This window comes from Barbus barbus, assembly GCF_936440315.1.
Source record: "Barbus barbus genome assembly, chromosome: 32".
Classification (NCBI taxonomy): Eukaryota; Metazoa; Chordata; class Actinopteri; order Cypriniformes; family Cyprinidae; genus Barbus; species Barbus barbus.
This window is the reverse complement of record NC_136760.1, coordinates 25,425,113-25,448,183: the sequence shown is the minus strand read 5'-3', so window position 1 is coordinate 25,448,183 and position 23,071 is coordinate 25,425,113. Positions and strand designations below refer to the sequence as shown.

Below are 23,071 nucleotides of genomic sequence, written 5' to 3'. Positions count from 1 at the left end.
CTCTTTATCACTCTCCGGTGACCTTTTCAATCAATTAAAGCTTTAAGGCTGACCTGATCAGTGTGAACAAGAGTAGTACACGCTGTCCACGAGTACATGAGCTGGGACAGCTGAGAGCGGAAGCTGCGTGGAAGCCTTTACTATATATATATATATATACACTACCATTCAAAAGTTTGGAGTCACTGCATTCTCTTTAATGTTTTTGAAAAAAATCTCTCACTAATATTATCAACTATTATAACAATTTATACTGTTTTTTTTATTTTTAAATGTCATTTAAATGTCATTACCATCATACTCCTGTGATGGTAAAGCTGGATTTTCAGCATCAGTCTTCAGCGTCACACAATCCTTCCGAAATCATTGTAATATTTTGATTTCCTGCTCAAGAAAATTTTTTGATAACATTTGCACTGCTTACAAATATGTACATTTATTATTTAGCAGTAATTTAGCATGTAAGTCCATGTCACGCTTGAAGTACTATACTATACTATATTACACACACTTAAAAATATTGACATTAATTCCATGAACCTTTAACGTCCATAGAATCATTTTATTGCACAAAAGCTTCCTGATAGTGAAAAATGTTCTTCACACTAAATCTTCACTTCACACAAAAAAAAAAAGATGAAGAAAAAAGGTGATAACATAATGAAACATAATTTTGTCGTTTTTATCCTGTTGTTTACTATTTTTATTTTCTTGGTCAGTTTTGTTATGGATTTTGGTTCTTTTGCTGTTGTAGGCTCTACGGACCTTTTAAATAGCTGAAATCATTTGGCGAAGTGATATGGATATGTTATGTCATCAAGACCTGCCTGGAATTATGCATTTCCATGAAAATAATTGAACAACCAATCAGATCCAAGCATTCAACGCCCCCGTAGTAGAATAGAAGGTAACATTTTAGAACAGGGAACACATTCGCTATTAACTTTTCCCTCAATAAATTCCTAATTTACTGCTTATTAGTAGTTAGTAAGGTAGTTGTTAACTTTAGGTATTGGGTAGGATTAGGGGTGCAGAATAAGGTCATGTAGAATAAGGCATTAATATGTGCTTAATTTTTACTAGAAAATGGCTAATATTCTAGTAATATGCATGCTAATAAGCAACTAGTTAAGAGACCCTAAAATAAAGTGTTACCTAATAGAATAGAATATTTTTCTTAAAAAAAAAAAAATAATAAAATATATATATATATATATATAATATATATATAAGAAGGTCAACATGTTTTGTCTGCAGAATGCTGTAGTATTATGGTATTTAACCAGCTTGACCCTTTGGACTGACCCACTACTGTTCTGAGATAAGTTTGTAATTAGGAAATTAGCAGGACTTCTCAAAAGATAGAGAGCATAGACTCCTCCCCTCTATCTCTGTCGTTCACAGTAAAGATTTATCAGTGAAGGTGTTTATCAGACTTCTCAGAAAACTCCAAATTAATCTCTAAAGTGTTAACTCTATGCCCAAGCAGTGAAGACACTTATTATGTAAATCATGACCTACTAATGCTGCTGTTATCAGACATAATTTAATTTGCATAATTGTCCCCTCATTCAGCAGCCCAGCTTGTTTAAATTTTGACCTTTGGCTTTTGGTGGGTAACACCTTGTATAAGTCATAAAAACTCCATGAGTGACATTTGCATAAAAGTTTAGAGTCAGTAACATTTTTAAATGTTTTTAAAAGAAGACTATTATGCAATCAGAAATACAGTAAAATCTGTAATATTATGAAATTATTACAATTTCAAATAACTATTTTCTATTATATCATGATCCTTGAGAAATCATTCTAACATGTTGATTCGCTGCTCAAGAAACATTTCTGATTACAAACAATGTTGAAAAACAGTTGTGCTGCTTCATATTTTTTTGGAAACCATCTTTTCTGGATTCTTTAATGAATAGAAAGTTGAAAAACAGCATTTTTTAAACAGAAATCTTTTGTTACATTATATATGTCTTGGTCTCTGATGGTCTCTGATCTCTTGTCAGGTGTTCTCCAGCCTCATCAGGCATTATAGGTGAAGACTCAGAGCTGTTATCTTGGCAAAAGGAGGTTGCAAAAAAGTATTGAATAAAAGGGTATTGTGACCAATCTGTATTAGAAGAAAAAATAATAATAATAATAATAATTCCCGCCATTTTTGTCTTTGGTCAAAATATCAAATGAAAGATCAAAAGGATCGACGATGTGGAAATATTTTCAAAGCCTATTTTGATCATATTTACCTAGGGTATGAATAATTTTGAGCACAGCTGTGTATGATGTAATGTACTGCAAATATGTCTCAGATATTTGCAGTTTTGTTTCTTTTCATTTTTATCACTGCAGAAACACATCTTTATGTCTGAGCCAAGAATAACTTCTCCCACATAAGTACAAGGCATCTAGACATCATGAGCTTTGGGAATTTGGCAGACAACATATTAGTTCAACTTATTGTGCAACATTTTGACATAAATAGACAAAAAGCCTCTGACACAAACACAGAAATAGTTCTGTCTCCATTTACTCAACTTCTTGCTGATACTGTTATCCTGCTCGAAAACTTTTCACACTGTGGTACAGGATTTTGGTCATACAATACTATTCCTCTTGCAGGGAAAAAAAATGGTTTGGCTACAATGGCGTCACATTCAGGGCATCGGTTGAAAGCCTAATCTCTCAGCACAGATGTGTAGGACTCCTATAATTCAGGCATGTGAAGAGAGCTCAAAGCCGCCTCCATTGGCATTAAAAGACTCCCCACAGCATTGGCACTGACAGAGACCATGATAAACCCAAATAAGAGACCAAACTCAACTCGTGCGCATAGATATAATGTCAACATCTGCTTTCGATATCATGCATCTATTACGACATACTTCAGCATCCACAAAACTCCTTGTTGGCTCTGTTTCAAAACCTATATTGAGCTGCATACATAGGCAACATCTTTAGGCATCATAAACATGCTCCTGTCATGAAGGTTGTTCCAAAAGGTAGGCAGCATAATTATTCTAGAATACCTTCAATTTGGCTTTCAAAGGTAGCATTGCATGAAAAGCATGCACTGCGCTTGCCATCTAGGATGGAAATAAATGCATTTTAGTTGCCAGACAAACTGAGAAAAATTGTTTGATGTATATATACTTATAATATATTCAGAATTTAAAAAGTATTAATACAATTCACCTCAATGTGATTAAAAATTGACTGTATTTGAATGTGCTGTGTATTTTTATACATCATCGTTAGTTCAGGAACATATTTTGATTTTTTTTTTCATATTTATTCATATAGCAATACAGATTGTTTCAGAGCAGCTTCACATTAATAAACAGGAATATAATGTTGTACAATGTTTCAACAATAAAACATCAAATTTTAGCTGTAAAGCAGTTCTACAGAAGATAAGCATGTTTAAATTCAGCTCAATAAAGTGTCAATGTTTATCTATTATGAAACAAGTACAGTGATAATAGTGCCATTATTGACCTCGAGTCAGTTCAAAGTTGTTTCAATTCAGTTTAATTACAGTGTCGATTTTGTAAGTTAGTTTCACTATGCAGCTCAATTCAGTTCAGATTTTGTTCTCATCCAAAGCAATGCAGTTTAATCAATAAAGCACTAGTATGGCTAATTGCATGACGCTCAAACCTGAGATTCCATTTCCATTAAGATGCTAACTTAAAAGTCAGCTGCCTATGTAGGCTGTAGGCAGCAAGACATCTGCAATGTGGCTGAATCGTGGCTCAAATTAAAAATGTATGATAAACTTAAAAATTCATTACAAAACATAAAAAAATATATTATATATATATATGTGTTTATAAATATTTTATAGAGTACATGTTTTTTTACATGAGCATACTATATAGCCAGTCATAGACATTGCAAAATACTAGTACATATTATTTTTATAACATTATATATAATACATGATACATGAGATTTGATGATATAAAAATTATCACTGTGCAGTGGTATTTCAGCTGGATTGTAGGTTAATGAATAAGACAGCCTACTGAACTCGCTCCTTTCTGTGTCTTACATAAGTTACCATCCTTAAACCCTGCATCCAGACAGAGAAATACACCTCCATTATCTCCCCTCACACAAAGTGTACTACAATCATTCCTGCCTTAACTATTAGATTGCAATCAGAATAAATTACAGCGTCATTACAGTTCAAATGCATTGGGCTGATGCTGGGTGGACCAGACATGAAGAGTGATCCAGTTACCACAGCATTGGACAAACGTGTATATACATCATTAGAGCTAATTTAAAAGCCCTACAGGGTTTGCTGGCCTGTTTGCTTTAATGTTGCTTTTGAGGCCTGGCTAAAAGGAAGTAATTCCAGGGGAGGATTCCTGTGATCCATACAGGGCATGCTGACAACCACGGCCGCATTTCCTATTGATTCACAGCAGAGAATTCATCCCTCACACCCACATACAGTACAAGACCGGAGCTGAAAAATACGTACATTTGCTCATATAATATATAGATCTGGACTCAGACTCATGTACACACTCTTATTGACACAAATGCATGGTTTTTCACCTCAGGCAATCCACCCGCAAGAGGGACTGAACAAGTTCACTGAACAACAAAGGAAGGAAACAGTTAATCAATATTCATGAAGGCAGAGATAGTGAGAAAAAAAGGAAGGATAGACAGGAAAATAAAAAGGATACGCTCTAACTGTTTCACCAAACGAGCGGCCGTACTTGCATTCAGTTCAGTCATTATGCACAGTCACTGACCCTTGATTTAAACCCGTCCACTTCAGCAAAGTGAAACTCTAACTTCTTTCAGAGAAATGGGAACGCTGTGGTAAGAACAACAACAAAACAAAATCAGCAAGAAGATGGGTGCTCAAGCAGCAACATTTCTTGTAATTGCTTGGGGAAGTCCAAACCGACAACCATAAGACCCTCAAATTTCCTCTAAAACTCTGCATCAATGCATCATACGCATACACACTAACTCATTTTTTACCGGAATGCACTGTAAAACCTTTCTTTTCATGTGTGCTGAGTTTAAAGTGATGGAAAAAGACAATGTGGAGACTATTTCTGACAACCCCTGACTAAAAAAACGGTGATATTTGCATAACGAAAGGCATTTGCAATTACAATTCACCAATTAGGACATCAGAAGCTTTGTGAGAAAGCAGGCTCTCATTATGAACCCAAGAATCTTACCAAGTGGGTCAGACAAAACAACACAAAGCAGGTTGATTTCAACCTGAGCCAAAAGAAAAAAAGCTGAAGCAATGATGAGGAAAGATATTTATGGTATAATTTAGTCAGTAGTCTAGTGTGCACCAAACCAAGTATATAATGTTTGGTTTACACAAAATCATGAGTATATTAATCAAAAACAAACTTCTGCTCTATTTGTGATTCTTTCTGTTGGTTTTATCATTATGTCACAGTAGGTTGCAAAAAGTGACTGAATCCTTAACTTGTTCAAACACACTGATTCCATTCAGGTACAAAACATGTTTCCTTACAAGTAAGTCATTGAATTATTCACTAATCTGAGTCGGTCAACAACACTGAACAATGCTCAGGAATTAAATAACTGACTCAATCTTTAAGAATGAGTCATTGAATCATTAACTCAGTAATTCATACAGTAGCAAAATAAGTGAGTCATTGAAGTAATTCAGACACCCTCATTAAATCAGGAACTAAACAAGCAACCTTATGAGTGAGTCATCAAATCATTGTATGATTTGTTCATCATCACTGATTTGTTCATACATATTCTCTTTCCGAAAGGCATGAATGTACTCTTTTTGCAAAGAAAAAGTACATGCTTTTGAGTGTGAAGCAGAAGAGTAGGCATTTACTTACCTGATTTATTTAACAACACTAATTCATTCAGTAACACCACTACTGTGTGTTGTTAGATGCTTAATGGTTTGTTTGGAAATATTTTCTATGGAGGAGCAAAAATGTACAAAGTAACTTGCAATGTAAGTCACTCAATATTAAAGGGATGATCCATTCAAAAAAAAAAAAACTGTATGGATTTCTTTCTTCTAGAAGGAAAAACAAAAAGACATTTTTAAGCATCCTGGTAACCAAACAGTTTTAATTTCGACTGACTTGCATTAAAGACAATGGAAGTCAATGGGAACCAAACTGTTTGATTACCAACATTCTTCAAAAATTGTCTTTTATGTTTCACTGATCATCATGATTATACAGATTTGGAATAACCTAGAGAGGAAATAATGACAGAGTTTAGATTGTTGGCTGAACTATCCCTTTAACATCTTAAACTGTTGTTTAAACCAATAACATACTTGCAATCGTACCATTGTGGCAGTTATATCACACCACTGGAAAAACTTGAGAGTTTGAAAACTGCTGTCACTGCAAGATGTAATTACTTTAAAGGCTTGCTACTTTTAGTTAGTTACTCCCCAAAACCACAGCTATAATAGATTCCTTTGGGACAGCAGCAGCGTTTGATAGGCGACCACTGGGGATTTTTTTCATGAGCACAAGGACACTAATGAAAGCATTTTATTTTGTACTCCTACCTGCATGAGGTGCCATCAGAAAGGGAAGCTTGATGGGTGAGAGTGAGAGCAGGTGGAGAGGGTGAGCAGAAGAGACAGATGGTCCATGTGTCACATCAGAATCCATCGCCATCATGGCTGCTGCTGCCAGAGCGATCCGTTTAGAACTTCCTACTCGCTTAATGGCCACGGGACAACCTGTAAAGCGAAATAAAGATTGATAAAAGATATGCATTACTGTGGATTTTTATTCTATCATGCTGTCTATTTAAAGTTACCATTAAATGAAAAATGGAATTTTGTTTTTGTTTATGATTTAACTGTGCCCTCATAAACTTTAATCAAATGATACCACAGCATAATCACATGAGAGCACTGCAATTAATAAATAACGATCCATTCAGTTCCCAATGGACAAAATCAAATCCCACCATACGTTTAGTTTTTTCTCATTCCTCATTCAACAAGCAGCTTCACTTGGATATACATCATAATAGGGAAGAAAAGATGATCATAACTTCTGTTTAATGCTGACATTAAATGCATAATGTTTTAGAGGTGTTAATGTTAGGTATACTGAAGTGACTTTAATCATGTTTAATCATTATAATCTATAATCTGCCTAAAAAACATACCATGTTACTATAAGAAATTAAATAGGGTCAATTTTGGTTTCAAACTTCATCCACATTACATTTCATCCACATGACTTTTCCCTCAATAAATTCCTTATTAATAGTTAGTAAAGTAGTTGTTAACGTTAGGTATTGGGTAGGATTATGGATGCAGAATAAGGTAATGTAGAATAAGGCATTAATATGTGCTTAATTAGTACTAATAAATGGCTAATATTCTAGTAATATGCTTTTTTCATGATTTTTCTTTTTTTCTGTGTGATTCATCTGGTTGCTTTGGTTCATGCTTTAAAATTCATTATTGCACATCTTTTCAAAATGCCTAAGAAGGAGAAACATGAGAAAAATAAGAACTTAAAGTGGACTAAAAAAAAAATGGTGGTGATTTACTTTGAAACATTTTCACAATTTCACAAATATAATTAATACAAAGAAACAGCAAGTAACACACTGAACCGCCTGGCATTGTTTGCACTATTTTCAAATATTTTGGTTCAAATTAAGTTTTCATTGTGATTTATCTGACCGAACTGGTTCATAGCTTATTATTGCAGATCTTTTTGAAAAGCATTAGAAGGAGAAAAATGGGAAAAAATAAGGCAGCTCAAAGATGGTAATAGTCGTGCTCTAAATACTCCAAACATCACTGTGTTGTCAAAACCATGATGATGATCCATTATTAGTCACCTGGGTGAGCTCACACACATGTGCTCGTCTCATCTCCAACGTTTTCAGCTCCTGCCTCCCCTGAGCAAAGGAAATGCTATTTAACGAAACCTTGAAGAGATCTTTGGAGTGAGCAGGCGGGGTGTTTCTTCCACGCTGAGCAGCTGAAACACTTTATCTAATGGTACTGAGGGGGCGGATCAGAGCCAACCAGAGCAGTTAGCATGCACATGTACCGCACTGGAAATCAGGCCACCGGGGGAAAATATCATATGGAATGGCTCCAGCACATCGACTCTCCCATATTGGGAGAACGCTTTAGAAGGCGGAAAAACAACAGAGGGTTGGAGGGAAGGAATACTCTGTCATCTGACAGCCCAAGCAAAGGGTATGGGGACTGCAGATTAAACTCTACTAACCTTTTAGCTTGATAGTAATGATGAATATGGATCTAACCTCTACACTTAAACACCTAGCCGCTGTAGATGAACTGACAGGTGCACAGATCACATAAACAATGCATCGGTCATCAAGAGGTGCTCTCTGCGGACATGATGTGAAATAGAAACCTTGAATTATACATCCACTGGGAGCTTCTCTTGAAAGCCAGCCCAGCACTTCAACAGAGGTAAATCCTCAAAAGTAACACGATGTTCAGAAAAGCACTCATGATATACATATATATAAACATCTTTCTTTATTTTGGTGCTGGGTTCTACCTCTTGACAGGTTTAACAAAGAGAGAGATACACTATAAATACTGCGATGGCCAAAGGCTGCAGGAATGAGGCCATTTTTTCCCCAGTCTCCAAGGGAGCAATTATTGCTGTGCTCCTTTAAGTGTCCTCAAACCTGCCCAAAATAAGTCCTTACAATTTATGCTTTCACAAGTAACGTTTGAACCACAGCCAATGATTGTTTTGACATCTCCCCATGATTACATACAGTATATCTATAGAGATCCTTCAAGCTACAGTGCGAGTTGTCCCAGAAATGTTTTTTTTCTTTCTTTTAGTTTCATGAATGCTGCATTAAATCTAAAATGAAAACTTTTTTTTACCTTGTTTTCATTTTTATTATATTTATTTTATTATATTTGAAATATGAGCCTCTAGATTTTATGATTTAACCCTTGTCCCAGATACTTCAACATAGGTAATATACTGTAATATTTAAATAGTAACATTTTATATCTGTCATATAGCATATTAATTAGTAGCCCTATATATATATATATATATATATATATATATATATGAAACATGATAATCTAAACAAAAGTGAAAAACAATTAAAATAAATAAATAAAAACATTTTAACTACAACCTGAATTCCGTAAATGTTGGATTTTTTTTTTTTAAATTTGAATAAAATGAAAACTAAAAGACTTTCAAATCACATGAGCCAATATTTTATTCACAATAGAACACAGAGGACATAAATGTTTAACCTGTTAACCTTCACCCCCATTTAGGGCCTCGCAGGTGAAAATGACCTACCTAAATTAAAATGGTAACAGTTTGTGACAAAGTGTGCTTACACAAACAAATTAGGTATCTTTGGAAAGAAGAGACTCTGGGCTTTACTATCTATCATCCAGAGTTGATAATGCTCAAAAAGATAAAAAGTTATAGGCACTGACGTGCCTTGAAAAATATTTTTCCACACTGAATGTTTTTTTATTTCATATACAAATACATGAAATAAGTCCTGGAGCAATCCAGAAAAGTAATGGATCGAAAGCCATGTGTCTCATGAGTTCATATTTCAAATTTGAAGATACCATGAAAAATGAGATTCCTGCAATATTTTTTCTGAAACTATTTATAGTCCCCCCACCCCCCTGTTTCAGGAAAAATAACCACCAAATGGATTGCAGAATTATACAAGCTATTTTAGTCATTATACATGTTCCTGCATAGTTTTTCAATTATAAAATAATAGACAGATTTATTTGAGCACTAAAAAATACAAAAATAATTATTTGAGTAATAAAAAAGGAAAAAAAATAGAAAAAAAATGCTTTGTATATAGTATGTATACTGAAGTATTCTTCGTTATTCGTTATTACAATGATAATATCACTGCCAGACGTGAAGTGATATTGCCAGACATGGTCATAGAGTCAGTAAACACACGCTGATGTGCTTCCATTCAGATGATAATCATACAGATGGGCCGTATAATCAATAATAGCTGATCAATGAATCACAATGATAGCCGTCATAGAGTCGCTAATAAACACGCTGATGTCCGTCCATACATATTATAATCATGCAGACACGGCCACATTCCCCACACAATACACACACACACATATAAAAAATGTAGAAGAAAAAAAAAAACAGTTTTTTATGGATAAAGCAGATCGCGAAGTTATGCCCCGCTCAGATGACAGTTGCGTCACTGCCGGCAGGAGGGAGCGCCAAATTCAAATAATCTATATTCCGCTTTTCTGAGACTTTTTTTCCGTAGACGGTCTCATTATGTTTGTAAAACCGTATGCTGCAACATCGTTTTGTTTTTTTACCACCAAGACGCTGTTTTTGAGCGTAATTTATTCCATAACGGACGCGAACAATAACTCTCTGAAGAAATGAAACGTAAACAAAGGAATATTCATCCTTATTACAACGTTATTGTTTCGCTGGACTAAAAGTGCTCGCTGGGATGTTGTTCTGTGGACCCTTACCTCTAACTAAACTGGGATTTCAGCAGTGGACGCGTTTGTGGCTCGTTATTACAATGATAAAGGGACGTACGGCTTTTTTACTCTGCGTGTTTGGATGTGTACTGCTTACACAAATGTAGCAAATTTGTGCCACTCATTCCTTATAAGCTTTCCATCGAAAAACAGCGATCTGTCGTCGATGCTTGAGGCTTAGACCCTCAGAATGATATATAGTTTGTCAAGATTAACTTTGTCCCGTTTCATTTATTCTATTAGAAAACAATGACACATGCAAACAAAGAGCGTTCAGTGCGACGTCGCTCTGGTGAACGTTAACAGGTTAAATGGAGAAATTTTACACTTTTATACAGGTATTCATATTGCACAGGTCTCAAAAAAGTTGGCACGGGGGCAACAAAGGGCTGAAAAAGCAAGACATTTTGAAAAGATTCAGCTGGGAGAACATCTAGCAACTAATTAAGTTAATTGACATCAGGTCTGTAACATGATTAGCTATAAAAGGGATGTATCAGAGAGGCAGAGTCTCTCAGAAGTAAAGATGGACAGAGGCTCTCCAATCTGTGAAAGAGTGCGTTAAAAGATTGTGGAATACTTTAAAAACAATGTTCCTCAATGTCATTGCAAAGGCTTTGCTAATCTCATCATCTACAGTGCATAACATCATCAAGAGTTTCAGATAAACTGGAGAAATCTCTGTGCGTAAGGGACTAGGCCGAAGACCTTTGTTGGATGCCCGTGGTCTTCGGGCCCTCAGACGACACTGCATCACTCATCGGCATGATTCTGTCATTGACATTACTAAATGGGCCCAGGAATACTTCCAGAAACCACTGTCGGTAAACACAATCCACTGTGGAATCTGCAGATGCCAACTAAAGCTCTATCATGCAAAAAGGAAGCCATATGTGAACATGATCCAGAAGCGCCAAGTTATACAAGTTTTAGTCTCCTTCATTAGAACAGCTTTATAACTGTAGGAAAGTGGAGTTTTAACAAATTGCAGATTCTTATAAAATAGAGATTGTTTGTGGTACTCTTAAGGCTGCCATGAGACAACAACCTTCATCTGCATTAGTAAATCAAAAGATTTTCTAGTGATGCTGCTTCAAAATATCTGCAGACTACTTAGTTTGTGAAAGAACTTGAACTTGAATTAAAACTTAAAGAACTGCAGGTTAAAGAAAAACAAACTGCAACTGACTTAGAGCTAAAAAGGCTAGAGCTGGAGTCAGAGAAACTGGAAATGGAGAGAACTGTGTTTTGAAAGGTTTAGAACGTGGAGCAGTTACCTCAAGTCAAGCAGCTGTAATGTCTAAAGCTGGTGCTGACTCTGATGTTTGCAAGAACATTCGTTTGGTTCCTCCCTTCATAGAGAAGGATTTGGATAAATACTTCACTCATTTTGAGCATGTAGCTCTAACTTTGTTGGCTTTACTGCTTCGATGTGTTTTAACAGGTATAGCTCAAGTTGTTATTCTTTACCTGACCAGATTTCAGATTTTGAGGCTGGTCAAACTGCAATTCTACGATCCTATGAAATCCTACAGATTTTGCCCATCTTAGATGGATGATAATTCTTGAGGAATTTAAGAATTATTTTCTTCAGATTGTGGCAATATTCTTGAATGAACAGCAGGTACTCCAGGTATACAAAGCAGCTAATTTAGCGGATGAGTTCGTGTTGACTCCCAAAAGTGTGTTTGTTCAGCCATCTTGTACAAAGTCTGATGAGATTATTGAAAATACCGCAGGTCTTAAATCCAGCTCCTTCATTAGGGTAAGAAGGGAGTTTGAGAAAATGTGTCTGACTTTGAGTAGAAGCTAGCTTGTTTTTATTGCAAAAAGCAGTGTCATAAAATTGCTGATTGCTTTGTACTTAAGAAGGCTAGCTCTTCTAAACCTTAGTTCTAGTCAATAGCTTCTCGACTAAACTTCCATCTTTTGGGTTTTAAAGTAAAAAGGGCTCTGTTCTTTAGGGCTACAAGCCATTCCTGATTGATGGGTCTGTGTCTGTAGGTGACATTGAAAGTCCCTGTTAAAATGTTACGTTGAGATAAAGTCCTTTTTTAGTGTCTGGAGTTGCTGGGTCAGGCCTGAAATTCCTGTAAAGGGTATTTCTTTAATTCTTAGTGGGAGACATATTTCCTGCCTGCGCCATTACAAGAGCTAAGTCCAAGCAACTGCCAAGTAAGTCTGTTTTAAAAGATTTTAATGAAGTTGTGTTGATGAACATTTTTCTCTGATTTGGAGTTTCAGCAAAATTTAAGTTGTGTTTTGGGACATTTGGTCTATGTTGCAGTTTTCCATTATGGATGGTGAATACTCCATTCATTAAAAATAATTTGCTTAAATTATATTTAATGTTTTATGGGTGGGGGTGTTACGAGCCCCTGCTCTTTCCCCTTTTTGTTTTCTTTCTTGAGTGCAACTGCTAAGTGGATGGGGCGGAGACTATTAAAAACACCTGAGGCCTCTGCCTATTTAAGAGCTGTTGGTGGCACTTCAATGGTGGCTTGCCCTGGGAACTGTTTTTGTGTTTGCTTTTGGTCTTGTTTTTCCTTATTCTCTATTGTTTAGGATGGTGAGTGATTGCTTGTTTAGTTACCATAGAGTACATAGAAAGCAAAGGTAAGTGAGCTGACCCGGAAGACTTTTACTGTGTTTGATTTTTTTCTTCGGGAGATAGGAAGTAAGTTGCAGTTTAAATTAGTTAGCTCACCAGTCCTTATTTATGACTTGTTAGTTTAAATACACTTCTCGTTGTATAATAAAACGTTAACTCTGTGCCCTGGCCACTGTAGTATTTGTTGTCTTTAGAACGGCTTTCTCATGTTGGTCCCTAAACAGGGTCGTAACAGCATATATTGGACTTTGTTAGTAGACAAATTAAATAAACTAGTGAATGTGTAAAAAGTGTTTTAAGAAAAACCCACAAACTTTTAAGAGAGCTTATTTTCTAAAAGTCCACAGGGCTAAAATTGCCAATAGGTGCAGAAACATTCTTATATGTGTGTGTGTGTGTACATGTCTGAGTGTGACATGTTTCTAGCAATCTCTCCTGTCTCTCTCAGGGGGTCTTGTTTCAGAGAAATTGAGCAGAAAGATTCAGGCCAAGACAAGGGTAAATGTAGCGGGAGCCTTCAGTGCTCTAGAGCTGTCTGTGGCGGGAGCTGAAATGGCAAGTGATTGCACTTATGAAACTTTCGGCCACTTATGTGTGCTTCAGACTACACTGCCATCATCTTGATTCACAAAGAGGCTCAGTGTCGGAGACTCTGTCTCTCTCACTGTGCTGTCCTCCCACTGTTCTCTCATTTACCTGGTTAACAAACTTCATACCCTCTCCCTGAAAACATCTTATTTTTCTGAATTATGCCATCTGTCTCCCCGGACACATCCTGCAACACAAAGGCCAGATAATAATGCTGAGCACCTCTTTTCAGAGTAAAAGTGGATCGACGGTAACTGCCTGAAGAAGAGGCTTTCAACAGTCATTTATAAAGTTAGCTGAGTAAGAAGTTTGGTGGAAGCACAACAATTTTAGTAAACATGGTTTTGAAGTCAACGTGAAATCAAAATGCACACCATTTACTTAAAGTAGTTCACCAAAACCCATATGGATGTAAAATCACTATATTTTTGCTCTGGCATCCTTTAAAAAGTAGCCTCAGTTCACTGTAATTCCAACCAAATCTTTTCAACTTTTACGAGTCTCTAGTCACTGCAGAAAGTCTGAATTTAACAGACATTAGGGTGATAAAATAAAGACTGAATGCAAATTTTTGGGTGAACTATTCTTAATCGTAATGTGCACCGTTAATCTGCCCATGTTAGAATAAAAAGAATGTTTGCCTTTCAAATCAAATAACTTTATCTGCCTCTGAAATTACTTTAAATGAGCCAAATAAGCTATAAAAATCCAACGTGTTAATTTCTTTGTCTTTTACCACTGACTACAGTTCTAATACCATAGGAAATCTAATAACCATCATCTAACTCTGTTCATACGTTACTAAAGTTCCACGGTTTCCTCTGAGTTCTGACAGTTTCATCAACTCTTTGTGTGTGTTTTAACCTTTCCATCGACATAGAGGCTTAAAAATCTCTCAGAGATGGCAAACCTGGTTTTCACACTAACCCTCATGTTGTGTTCTGGTCATTTTGACCCAGACAGGACTTTCTTTTTCCCAAAAAAGCTACTTAATGTCATTCCACTGGACTAAAATCTACTGTTTTCACTCACTCAGGTAACAACTTCAACTTCAACTTCAAAAAAAGATATGAAAAAAACATAATTTCTCATTATGCAGTATTGTTACCAAATATTGGATTCAGTCTTTTTGTCAAATTTGTCAAAACAAAAGTAAGCTCAGATCAACAAGGCTTGTGATCAACTGAATCCAAAAAGAAATCTAAAAAATAAATAAATAATAATAAGTCGACAAAAATATTCAAGATTGAATCCAAGCCATTTTTAAAAGGCCAGTCATATTTGACCAGAAACACCAAATCAGGTATGGTATAGGATTTACAGACAGCAGAAGGGCTAATGTGAATCATGTCAATCAGAAACAACACATGACATACACATCGGCATAAATATTGGTTTATCAGTCCATGACAAAAGGCAAGAGAATGTCCTTGCTTTTCAGATTTTTTCAACCCAGTCTCTAGCTCATCCATATCTAAAGAACAAATTCAGTGAATTTTGGCACTGCCGTTGCTTTTGAGATCTTTAAAAATTAAAACTCGGGTAGGATTAGGGGTCTTGGCTGAGGTAAAATGCATTGCTTGGATATGAACAGGTGCCAGTATGTATTGATTTGAAATTGTGTTGGCTGGCTGATTTGTCTTAATGGAGGGCAAAAGTATTGCTGCATGCTCTGCATATACATTTTCAATCAATGAAGGTTATTACATGGATTTTGTGAATAATATGCATGCAAATAGTGATTTATGGCATATAAATATCAGGCCAAATGAAACTGTTTTGATATGTAGTGACCAGAAGCCAGGTTGGATTCTCAACCCAGGCTCACTGGAAATATGTGACTATGTGCAATGGAGAAAAAGTCATGTCACCTGAAAAGTGCTACAAAATATACCCAAAGCAACACATTTCCGATTTTGCAGAAATGTACGTAGGCAATCACGTGTTTTCCAATAAGCCTGGGTTGTGGATTCCTTTGAGAGAGAGACCCTAATAACTCAAATGCATCTCATATAAAAGCCATCTCAATAACATCTCTCACATTAGCATCACAAGTGTGCAATCAAAAGTCAAAACTCAACCATTTCTCATTAAATTATTTTGTATATATCAACAATTGTCCCATCTGTGTGTAATATTACTTCCAAGTAATTTTAAAAGAAGCGTGTTAAATTAAATTAAACAACATGAAGAGCTCCATTATGTCTCTTAAACTATAAATTAAATATCAATTCAATTCCTATGGGTTTTCTTCAGACACCACTCAACAGAATGTGTCGTTGAAAATGACCTAAAAACTCTTTTGTAGACATTTTTTCATTCACAGTCATTCTTTCATTCACATCCTGGAATATACAAATAAAGTTCCACAGTGTGTAATTAGTATTCACACATAGTCTGCAGTGAAAGTGTGTCAGACAAATCAATGTTTCTTATTTCAAATGGGAAGAATTCTGTTTGAACAACCTGGAGTCATATGCGAAGGAGCGTGTGACTGTTGCACTGCGGTGGATTCTTCTGACACAAATAAATTAAACAGAGTTTCTTTCTTTTCCGTACACATTTTGATGTGCTAGCATGGATGGCGTGTTATTGATTTCAGCCTTTATCTCTAATGAGATCAAAGTATTTCTCAAATTTTAAGTCTTGGTTATAAATCTCACTGTGGCACAAAATGAAAGCATGAAACGTTCCATGTGAAGGTGTTTAAAGCATCATTAAAGTTCCCACGAGAGCTTCGGCATGATCCATTCAAGGTGGGCCAAAACGCTTCAGTGCGCACTTCTAAATCGCCTGCTCAACTTTTAAACTCTATTTTCCAGAAGCTGCGTATTTCTTGACAAGGCAACCAGAGTGACTTTTCACGTTCCATTAGGTCCTGTCAATAAGACCAGGCTAAAATTCATGAAGATGAAAAATGAGATTTCGGAGCAGGTCTGTGAAGCAGAGGAATGGTGGGTTAAAGTAAAAATGACTTTTTGGCCTTGAAACCACACCGTAGATCTTGAAAATGTGCACAATAGAACGAGTCCTTCTCAGAAAGCCCTAAGGAAGTATTTCAATGCTTCCAACCATTAGATCATAAATGAATGACCGCGAGCAAGCTAAAATAAAGCCTGAACTAGTTTGGTTGCCTCAATCACCTTTATTTGGAGGCATTTTTTTCATTTCCAATTTTACATTCATGAATTCCTACAAAACATCATGTTTGGACTGATTGCTAAGTTTTAGTTTCCTGCACCATTATTCAGCAGTGCTGTGCACCTTTACTGAATCGCTACAGTACTTCAGCAAAATAAATAAGAAAAGAATGGCCACTGCGAAATAATACAGACATTAAACAGAAAACACATCTTTCTCTTGCAATATCCCTCACTGGTTTCACCAAAAAACAAACAAACAAAAACAGTGTACTCAGATTCACTAACAAACAACTTTTTTAGCCAGTTCTTTTTAATGAATCAATCAAAAACAATCACAAATCAATTTTATATTCATTTAGAGAATTTAATTTATAGATTTTCACATACTTTTTTTTAATAGAATAAATTCCTAATAAACGTGAAAATATATTGTCTCATATATTCAATTTCCATCTTCAAATCATCACAGAGGCTAAAATATCCCTTAGAGACAACACACAATTATTCACCCCAACCATATAACTGTACTTATTGATTTTCACGCTGATGTGAATCAAAAAAGACGAACATATGACAAATAAATCAGTGTAAAATATTGGTTTACCGGTACACGACAGCCAGCAGGAGTAGTATTATGGATCGATACGTAGCTTACCTGCAGAACAGGGATGTGAACCCTCAGAAGGTGGAGTTTAATGGCCCTGGGGGATGAAACTGCACTGAAGATGGAAATATACGTCTGAGCTATTACACCTTCTATTTTGTACTGAACATATTTCTTATTTCCTTTGGTTAGATGTAAACACTGTAGAGCACAGATTCTGTGTTGGGTGGATTAACAATGCCCAAATCTCAGTAAATTATTTGCTTCAGATATTGATTTGCTCTGTTTTCATTATGCTACAATTATATGTTTGTGTTTTCAGGCTTGCAGCTTCATCAGTCATTTTCTGAACATAATCTAATCTAAATGCATTTCAATTTGCTTTTGCATTATTGAAAGAAAAAGAATATTAGTAAAAAGTAGCCACAGCCAATGGTCTCTTTCATCTGAATTTTCAGGTGAAAAAATAAGCTAAAAGCTAATCACTTTCAGGTAAAATTCCAGGTGAAAAATCTGTCAATTGTGTCTTTCAGGTGAATTTTCAGGTAAAAAAAAATCTGCCAATGTATCTTTCAGGTAATTCATGGTTACATGCGTAATCTGAGACGTTCCCTTCCAAGAACTCAAGCTGCGTCGAAAACGTACAGACAAAGCCTCGGCCAAGTCTGTACCATAGCATCCAGCCCCAGTGGATCTGGAGGAACTAGAGAGAATCAGAGGGCACATTGCGATGTCTCCTGAGTCGCAAAGAGGTCCACCTGTGCCTGGCCAAACACTCTCCATATCTGCTTCACCACCTCGGGGTGTAGAATCCACTCCCCGTGCCTCGGTCCCTGTCTCAACAGGATGTCTGCTCCCATATTGAGATAACCAGGAATGTAGATGGATCTCAGCGAGCGAAGTCTGTCCTGGGACCACACAAGGATCTGGTGCGCCAGCTTGTACAAGGGGCGCAAACGCAGACCTCCCTGGTGGTTGATGTAAGAGACCACCACTGTGTTGTCGGTGCGCACCAACACAAGGTGATCTCTTAGGTCTGGGAGAAAATGTTTGAGTGCTCGAAACACAGCCAGCATCTCCAGGCAGTTGACGTGCCACGTGAGATGGCGACCACTCCACAGACCGCGGGCAGGGTGGCCATCCATGATCGCTCCCCAACCGGTGAGGGATGCATCCGTCGCTAGCGTTACGCGGCGACAAGGAGCTCCCAGCACTGGGCCCTGAGACAAGAACCAAGGTTGTCTCCACATGTCTAAGGCACGTAGGCATCGCCGCGTGACCTTGATCATGCGAAGTGGGTTTCCATTTGGGGAGAACCCCTTGGTTCTGAGCCACCACTGTAGGGATCTCATGTACAGCAGGCCAATAGGTATCACGTTGGACGCAGCTGCCATCAGACCCAGCAGTTTTTGAAACTGCTTGACATTGAGTGACTGGCCTTCTCTCACTCTCTTGACTGACGTGAGGATCGCCTCCATCTGAGCAGGGGACATGCGTGCCTGCATCGTGGTCGAATCCCACACCACGCCTAGATAAGTGGTTCTCTGTACTGGAGAAAGCACACTTTTCTTGGCGTTTAGTCTCAACCCCAGAACTTTCATGTGTGCGAGAACGACATCGCGGTTCAGTACTGAACGGTTCAAGTGATGCAGATCTAAAATGGGACGCAACCCTCCATCCTTCTTTGGAACTATGAAGTACCGGCTGTAGAACCCGGACTCTCTTTCGTGAGGAGGGGCCACCTCGATGGCCTCCTTCCTCAAGAGAGTGTTTACTTCTTGTTCCATAATCAGAGCCTGCTCATGGCGCACCAGTGTGGGAATCACCCCGTTGCATGGCGATAGCCTCTTTCTACAGTGTACAGGACCCATTGAGACACATTTGGCAGTAGTTTCCACGCTGCCAAATAGTCTACTAAGGGAACCAGTCTGTCGAGACTGGCCTCTGGTGTACCCAGAGCTGCTAGCTCGGTGCCCTGAAGTGGAGGACCGGCAGGAGATGGCCGAAATAGCTGCTCTTGAGGCCCCCGAAGGGGCGGCGAGCTCCTCAGCTCCGCTACATTTCCGGGCGGAAATAACTGAGGGGAGCGCTCGCTGGAGACCGTTGCGCCTTGGGACTCTGGCAGGGTTAGCAGACTGATCTCTCAAGGGCACTGAGGAGAGACGGACACCGTCTAATCATCCCCAGAGGGGTCTGCCCTCATAAGCCCTGGGCCACGCCCATCAGGGCTTGTTGGTCGAGGACCTCCTAGGCTGAAGTACGGTCCGTAGATCCGGCTTAATCTTAGAGGCCCCCAACCCAAAGCGTTTGCCACCTCTGCCCCACCGCGGGGGGGTGCAAATAGCAACGCTCTGCTTTTGTGTCTCTCTGTATGAGGAGCTGGTATGTGGCGAGGGCTGCTCCCGCACAGCAGCCCCCTGAGCTAGAGATCGGCGGGGGAGGAACCGCTGGAACGCCGCCGCTTGTTTACGGGACTCCTGGTACCTGTCTACGGCGGAATTGACGGCATCGCCGAACAGGCCAGAAGGCGTAAGCGGGGCGTTCATGAGGAAGACCCTATATTTCTCCTTCATGTCAGGAAGATAAGACTCTGCGTGTCTCGCTCCCAGGCTCCCTGCGTGACCACACACAGGCTGTGAGTATCCCCCGCAGTGATGTAACGTTTGCAAGGGGTACACACTGCTTGAAATGTGATCTGTTGTCGCCCAAGTGCTAGTTTTGCATGCACTTTTTGACATCTTGGAGCTTATAGTGCTTGTGTAAGGACAAACAACACTAAATAAGACTCACAACAAGAAATTACAGAAACAAACACAGAGTGACAGTTACTGAATGACAAAAAGCTGACGCCAGTTCCACCACACGTGCTTTTATAGCGTCACCCGCCTATGACGTCTCGCCCATCCATTGGACAGATTACACACATGATTCAGAGCGCGGTCACGCTGGTTCCCCTAGCGTTTATGATGCAGCGTCTCGTTCCCTTCAGGGACTCATGATTACATGCGTAACCTGATACATTCTCTTCAGACAGTTGGCAGATGTTTCACCTGAAAATACACCTGAAAAAAGATTATTGGTAGACTTTTCCAATCAAATTTCATCTGAAAGAGACAATTAGCTAAATTTTCACCTTTCACACTAAGGTATCCACCTGGCAATAGATCTGTTGCGGGACAGTAGATGTGATTTTGTTGGACAATGCGGGACACGTCTGATACAGGTACATTTACTACTGTTAAATACTGATTTACAGTGCAGGGTTCTGCTTGTGGATATTTATCTACTTGCAGTTAAGTGTCTTAAGAAAAGAATATATTTGCCAAATGTGATGCATCTAACTGTTAACTTTGGTAAACCCAGTGATTAGTTCTTCTTCAGAGCGTTCATATCAACCCAGTACCAGACAGCAGATAGTAACTTCCAATTGAATTGTATTTGGCAGTTTTGTGTGCAACGTGCATCAGACAATCTGTTAAAGAACTGTGGGCATGACGTGAAGTTAAGACTGTAGAAGCAGGCTTATTAAAATTGAGAAAGTTAAGGAAAACACCACCGTATGACAGACATCAGCACTACGACAGGAAAAACACAGTCCTTTTTTTAGACAGGCAAATGCTGTGAGTGCCGCATCAATTTATCTTGAGAATATCCAGCGCCCCTAATAAAGTAAGCTGTTACCTGAGGGAAAAAGCTCTTAAACTGCTGCTGACCTGTGTGGATGTGTTTGCAGACATCAAGAACCTCCTTCTCCCTGAGGTAAGGAAGTGTGACTACGAGGACACAAATTGGACTTTCTCACACTGTTCGATTGTGAGAACGCCATACACCCTCTGGCGCCAATTACTGCCTCGGCTAATGCTCATCAACGGCTCGAGACCGTGAGGATGACGTTGTAAGCACAACTCTCAATACAACTCCACAGCTGATTCCCGGACACAGACATCTAACTTCTGAAGTTTAGGTTTTCTCCAAAGCTTTGCTGTGCTGAGGGTAAATAACTATCGCTTTGTAACTGACACTGTATGTTCACAAAAATGGTTTGATCCATTCACCTTTATGTCGAGATAAACTCATCAAAGGTGAAGACAAAGATCAAGTAGATTTTGTAATTCTCCAGATCAATGATCAACTTTGAATTTCTCAGGCAACTTTCCTGTGGCCTAAAGAAAAAGACGGACAACAGACGAATATCTAGAGTGAATGCTTATTTTATGCCCCAAAAGAATTATAAAGGGAAAGTTTAAAATATTTAAAAATAGTTTTGAGTGTCCAATGCAATTTTTAGCAGTTCTGTTTCTTCTGTGGTATAAAAAATCAAAATAAAAAAGGTAATAGTGACTGTTACTCACAATTCTGAGTTTATATCTTTTTTATAAAACAATTCAGACTTGTTTTTCAGTGAGATATAAACTCATAATTCTTAGAAAAATTAAGAAAGAATTGTACGAATTGCGATGTAAACTGAATTTTGAGTTTAAATGTAAACTTAGAATTCTGATTTGAAATTCTGATTTGTCGGAATTGTGAGATGTAAATTCAAAATTCTGAAAAAAATGTCAGAAATGTGAAATGTAAAAATTCTGAAAAAAAGTCAGAAATGCAAGATGTAAACTCAGAATTTTGAGAAAAAAAGTGTTGCGATGTAAACTGAATTCTGAGTTTAAAAGTCAGAATTAGGAGATGTAAACTCTGAATTCAAAGAAAAAAAAAGTCAGAATTGTGAAATGTAAACTCAAAATTCAGAAAAAGTCAGAAATGTGAAATGTAAAAATTCAGAGAAAAAATCAGGAATACTAGATTTAACTCATAATTCTGAGAAAAAAACAGTCAGAATTGCAGGACATAAAATTCGCAATTGTTTTTTTATTGTAGTGGAAACACACACAAACTCAGAATTTTGAGATGAAAAAAAAAATCACGATTACCTTTTTTTTTTTTTCATCCTGTAGTGGAAACAAGTTTCCATACATTTCAATCACACACTGACTGTTAAACGCCATGTAGATGTTCATAACCTATTCCTGAACATACAATAATAATTTATGGGCTTCCAGAAAAATTTCCATTCCATTAAATAGAAGTATAAAATGTAAGTTGTTTCCTCATTCGTGACCTTCATAGCATGCGAGAACGTATCATTAATCATAAATCTAATTTTAAATATATACCTCAATTATTAACCCAGTAGGCACGGCTCTAAATAAGATGCTCCAGATACATCACAAAACTATCAGTCACAACAAACTGATTTGCATCGATATATGCAAGAGAAACAAGTAATTTTTCTCTCATCTCAACATTTTTCAGCTACAGAAACAGGCTCCTGGAGCTTTTTGGGTTATGGGGTGTAGAGATATGCTTTTTGGGTTATGAAGCATACAGACACAACCACAAACCGTAGAAGTGTTTGACAGATGGTAGCAGCCTTTACTTCCACACCCACATCTGTTATTTCCATCATGATGTTTCTTTGTTACCTCAAAACCACATTAACCTCAATGGTTTAGGTTAAGCACACACTACACTGAAGCTCCTATACCTGCTGACATGTAGAGATTTATGATTTCTTGTCT

At 37.6% G+C, this 23,071-nt stretch overlaps 1 protein-coding gene across 1 annotated transcript in view; it reads right to left on the bottom strand.

The window, feature by feature from the left end:
- LOC306852199 (transcription elongation regulator 1-like protein) overlaps positions 1-23,071 on the bottom strand; it is a gene marked incomplete at both ends in the record, with an annotated part of 80,887 nt that overhangs the window by 45,522 nt on the left and 12,294 nt on the right. Inside the window, one exon of the mRNA XM_079388882.1 lies at positions 6,566-6,742. Within this exon, the coding sequence (XP_079245008.1) occupies positions 6,566-6,742 (177 nt within the window). The remainder of the gene's footprint in view (positions 1-6,565; positions 6,743-23,071) is intronic.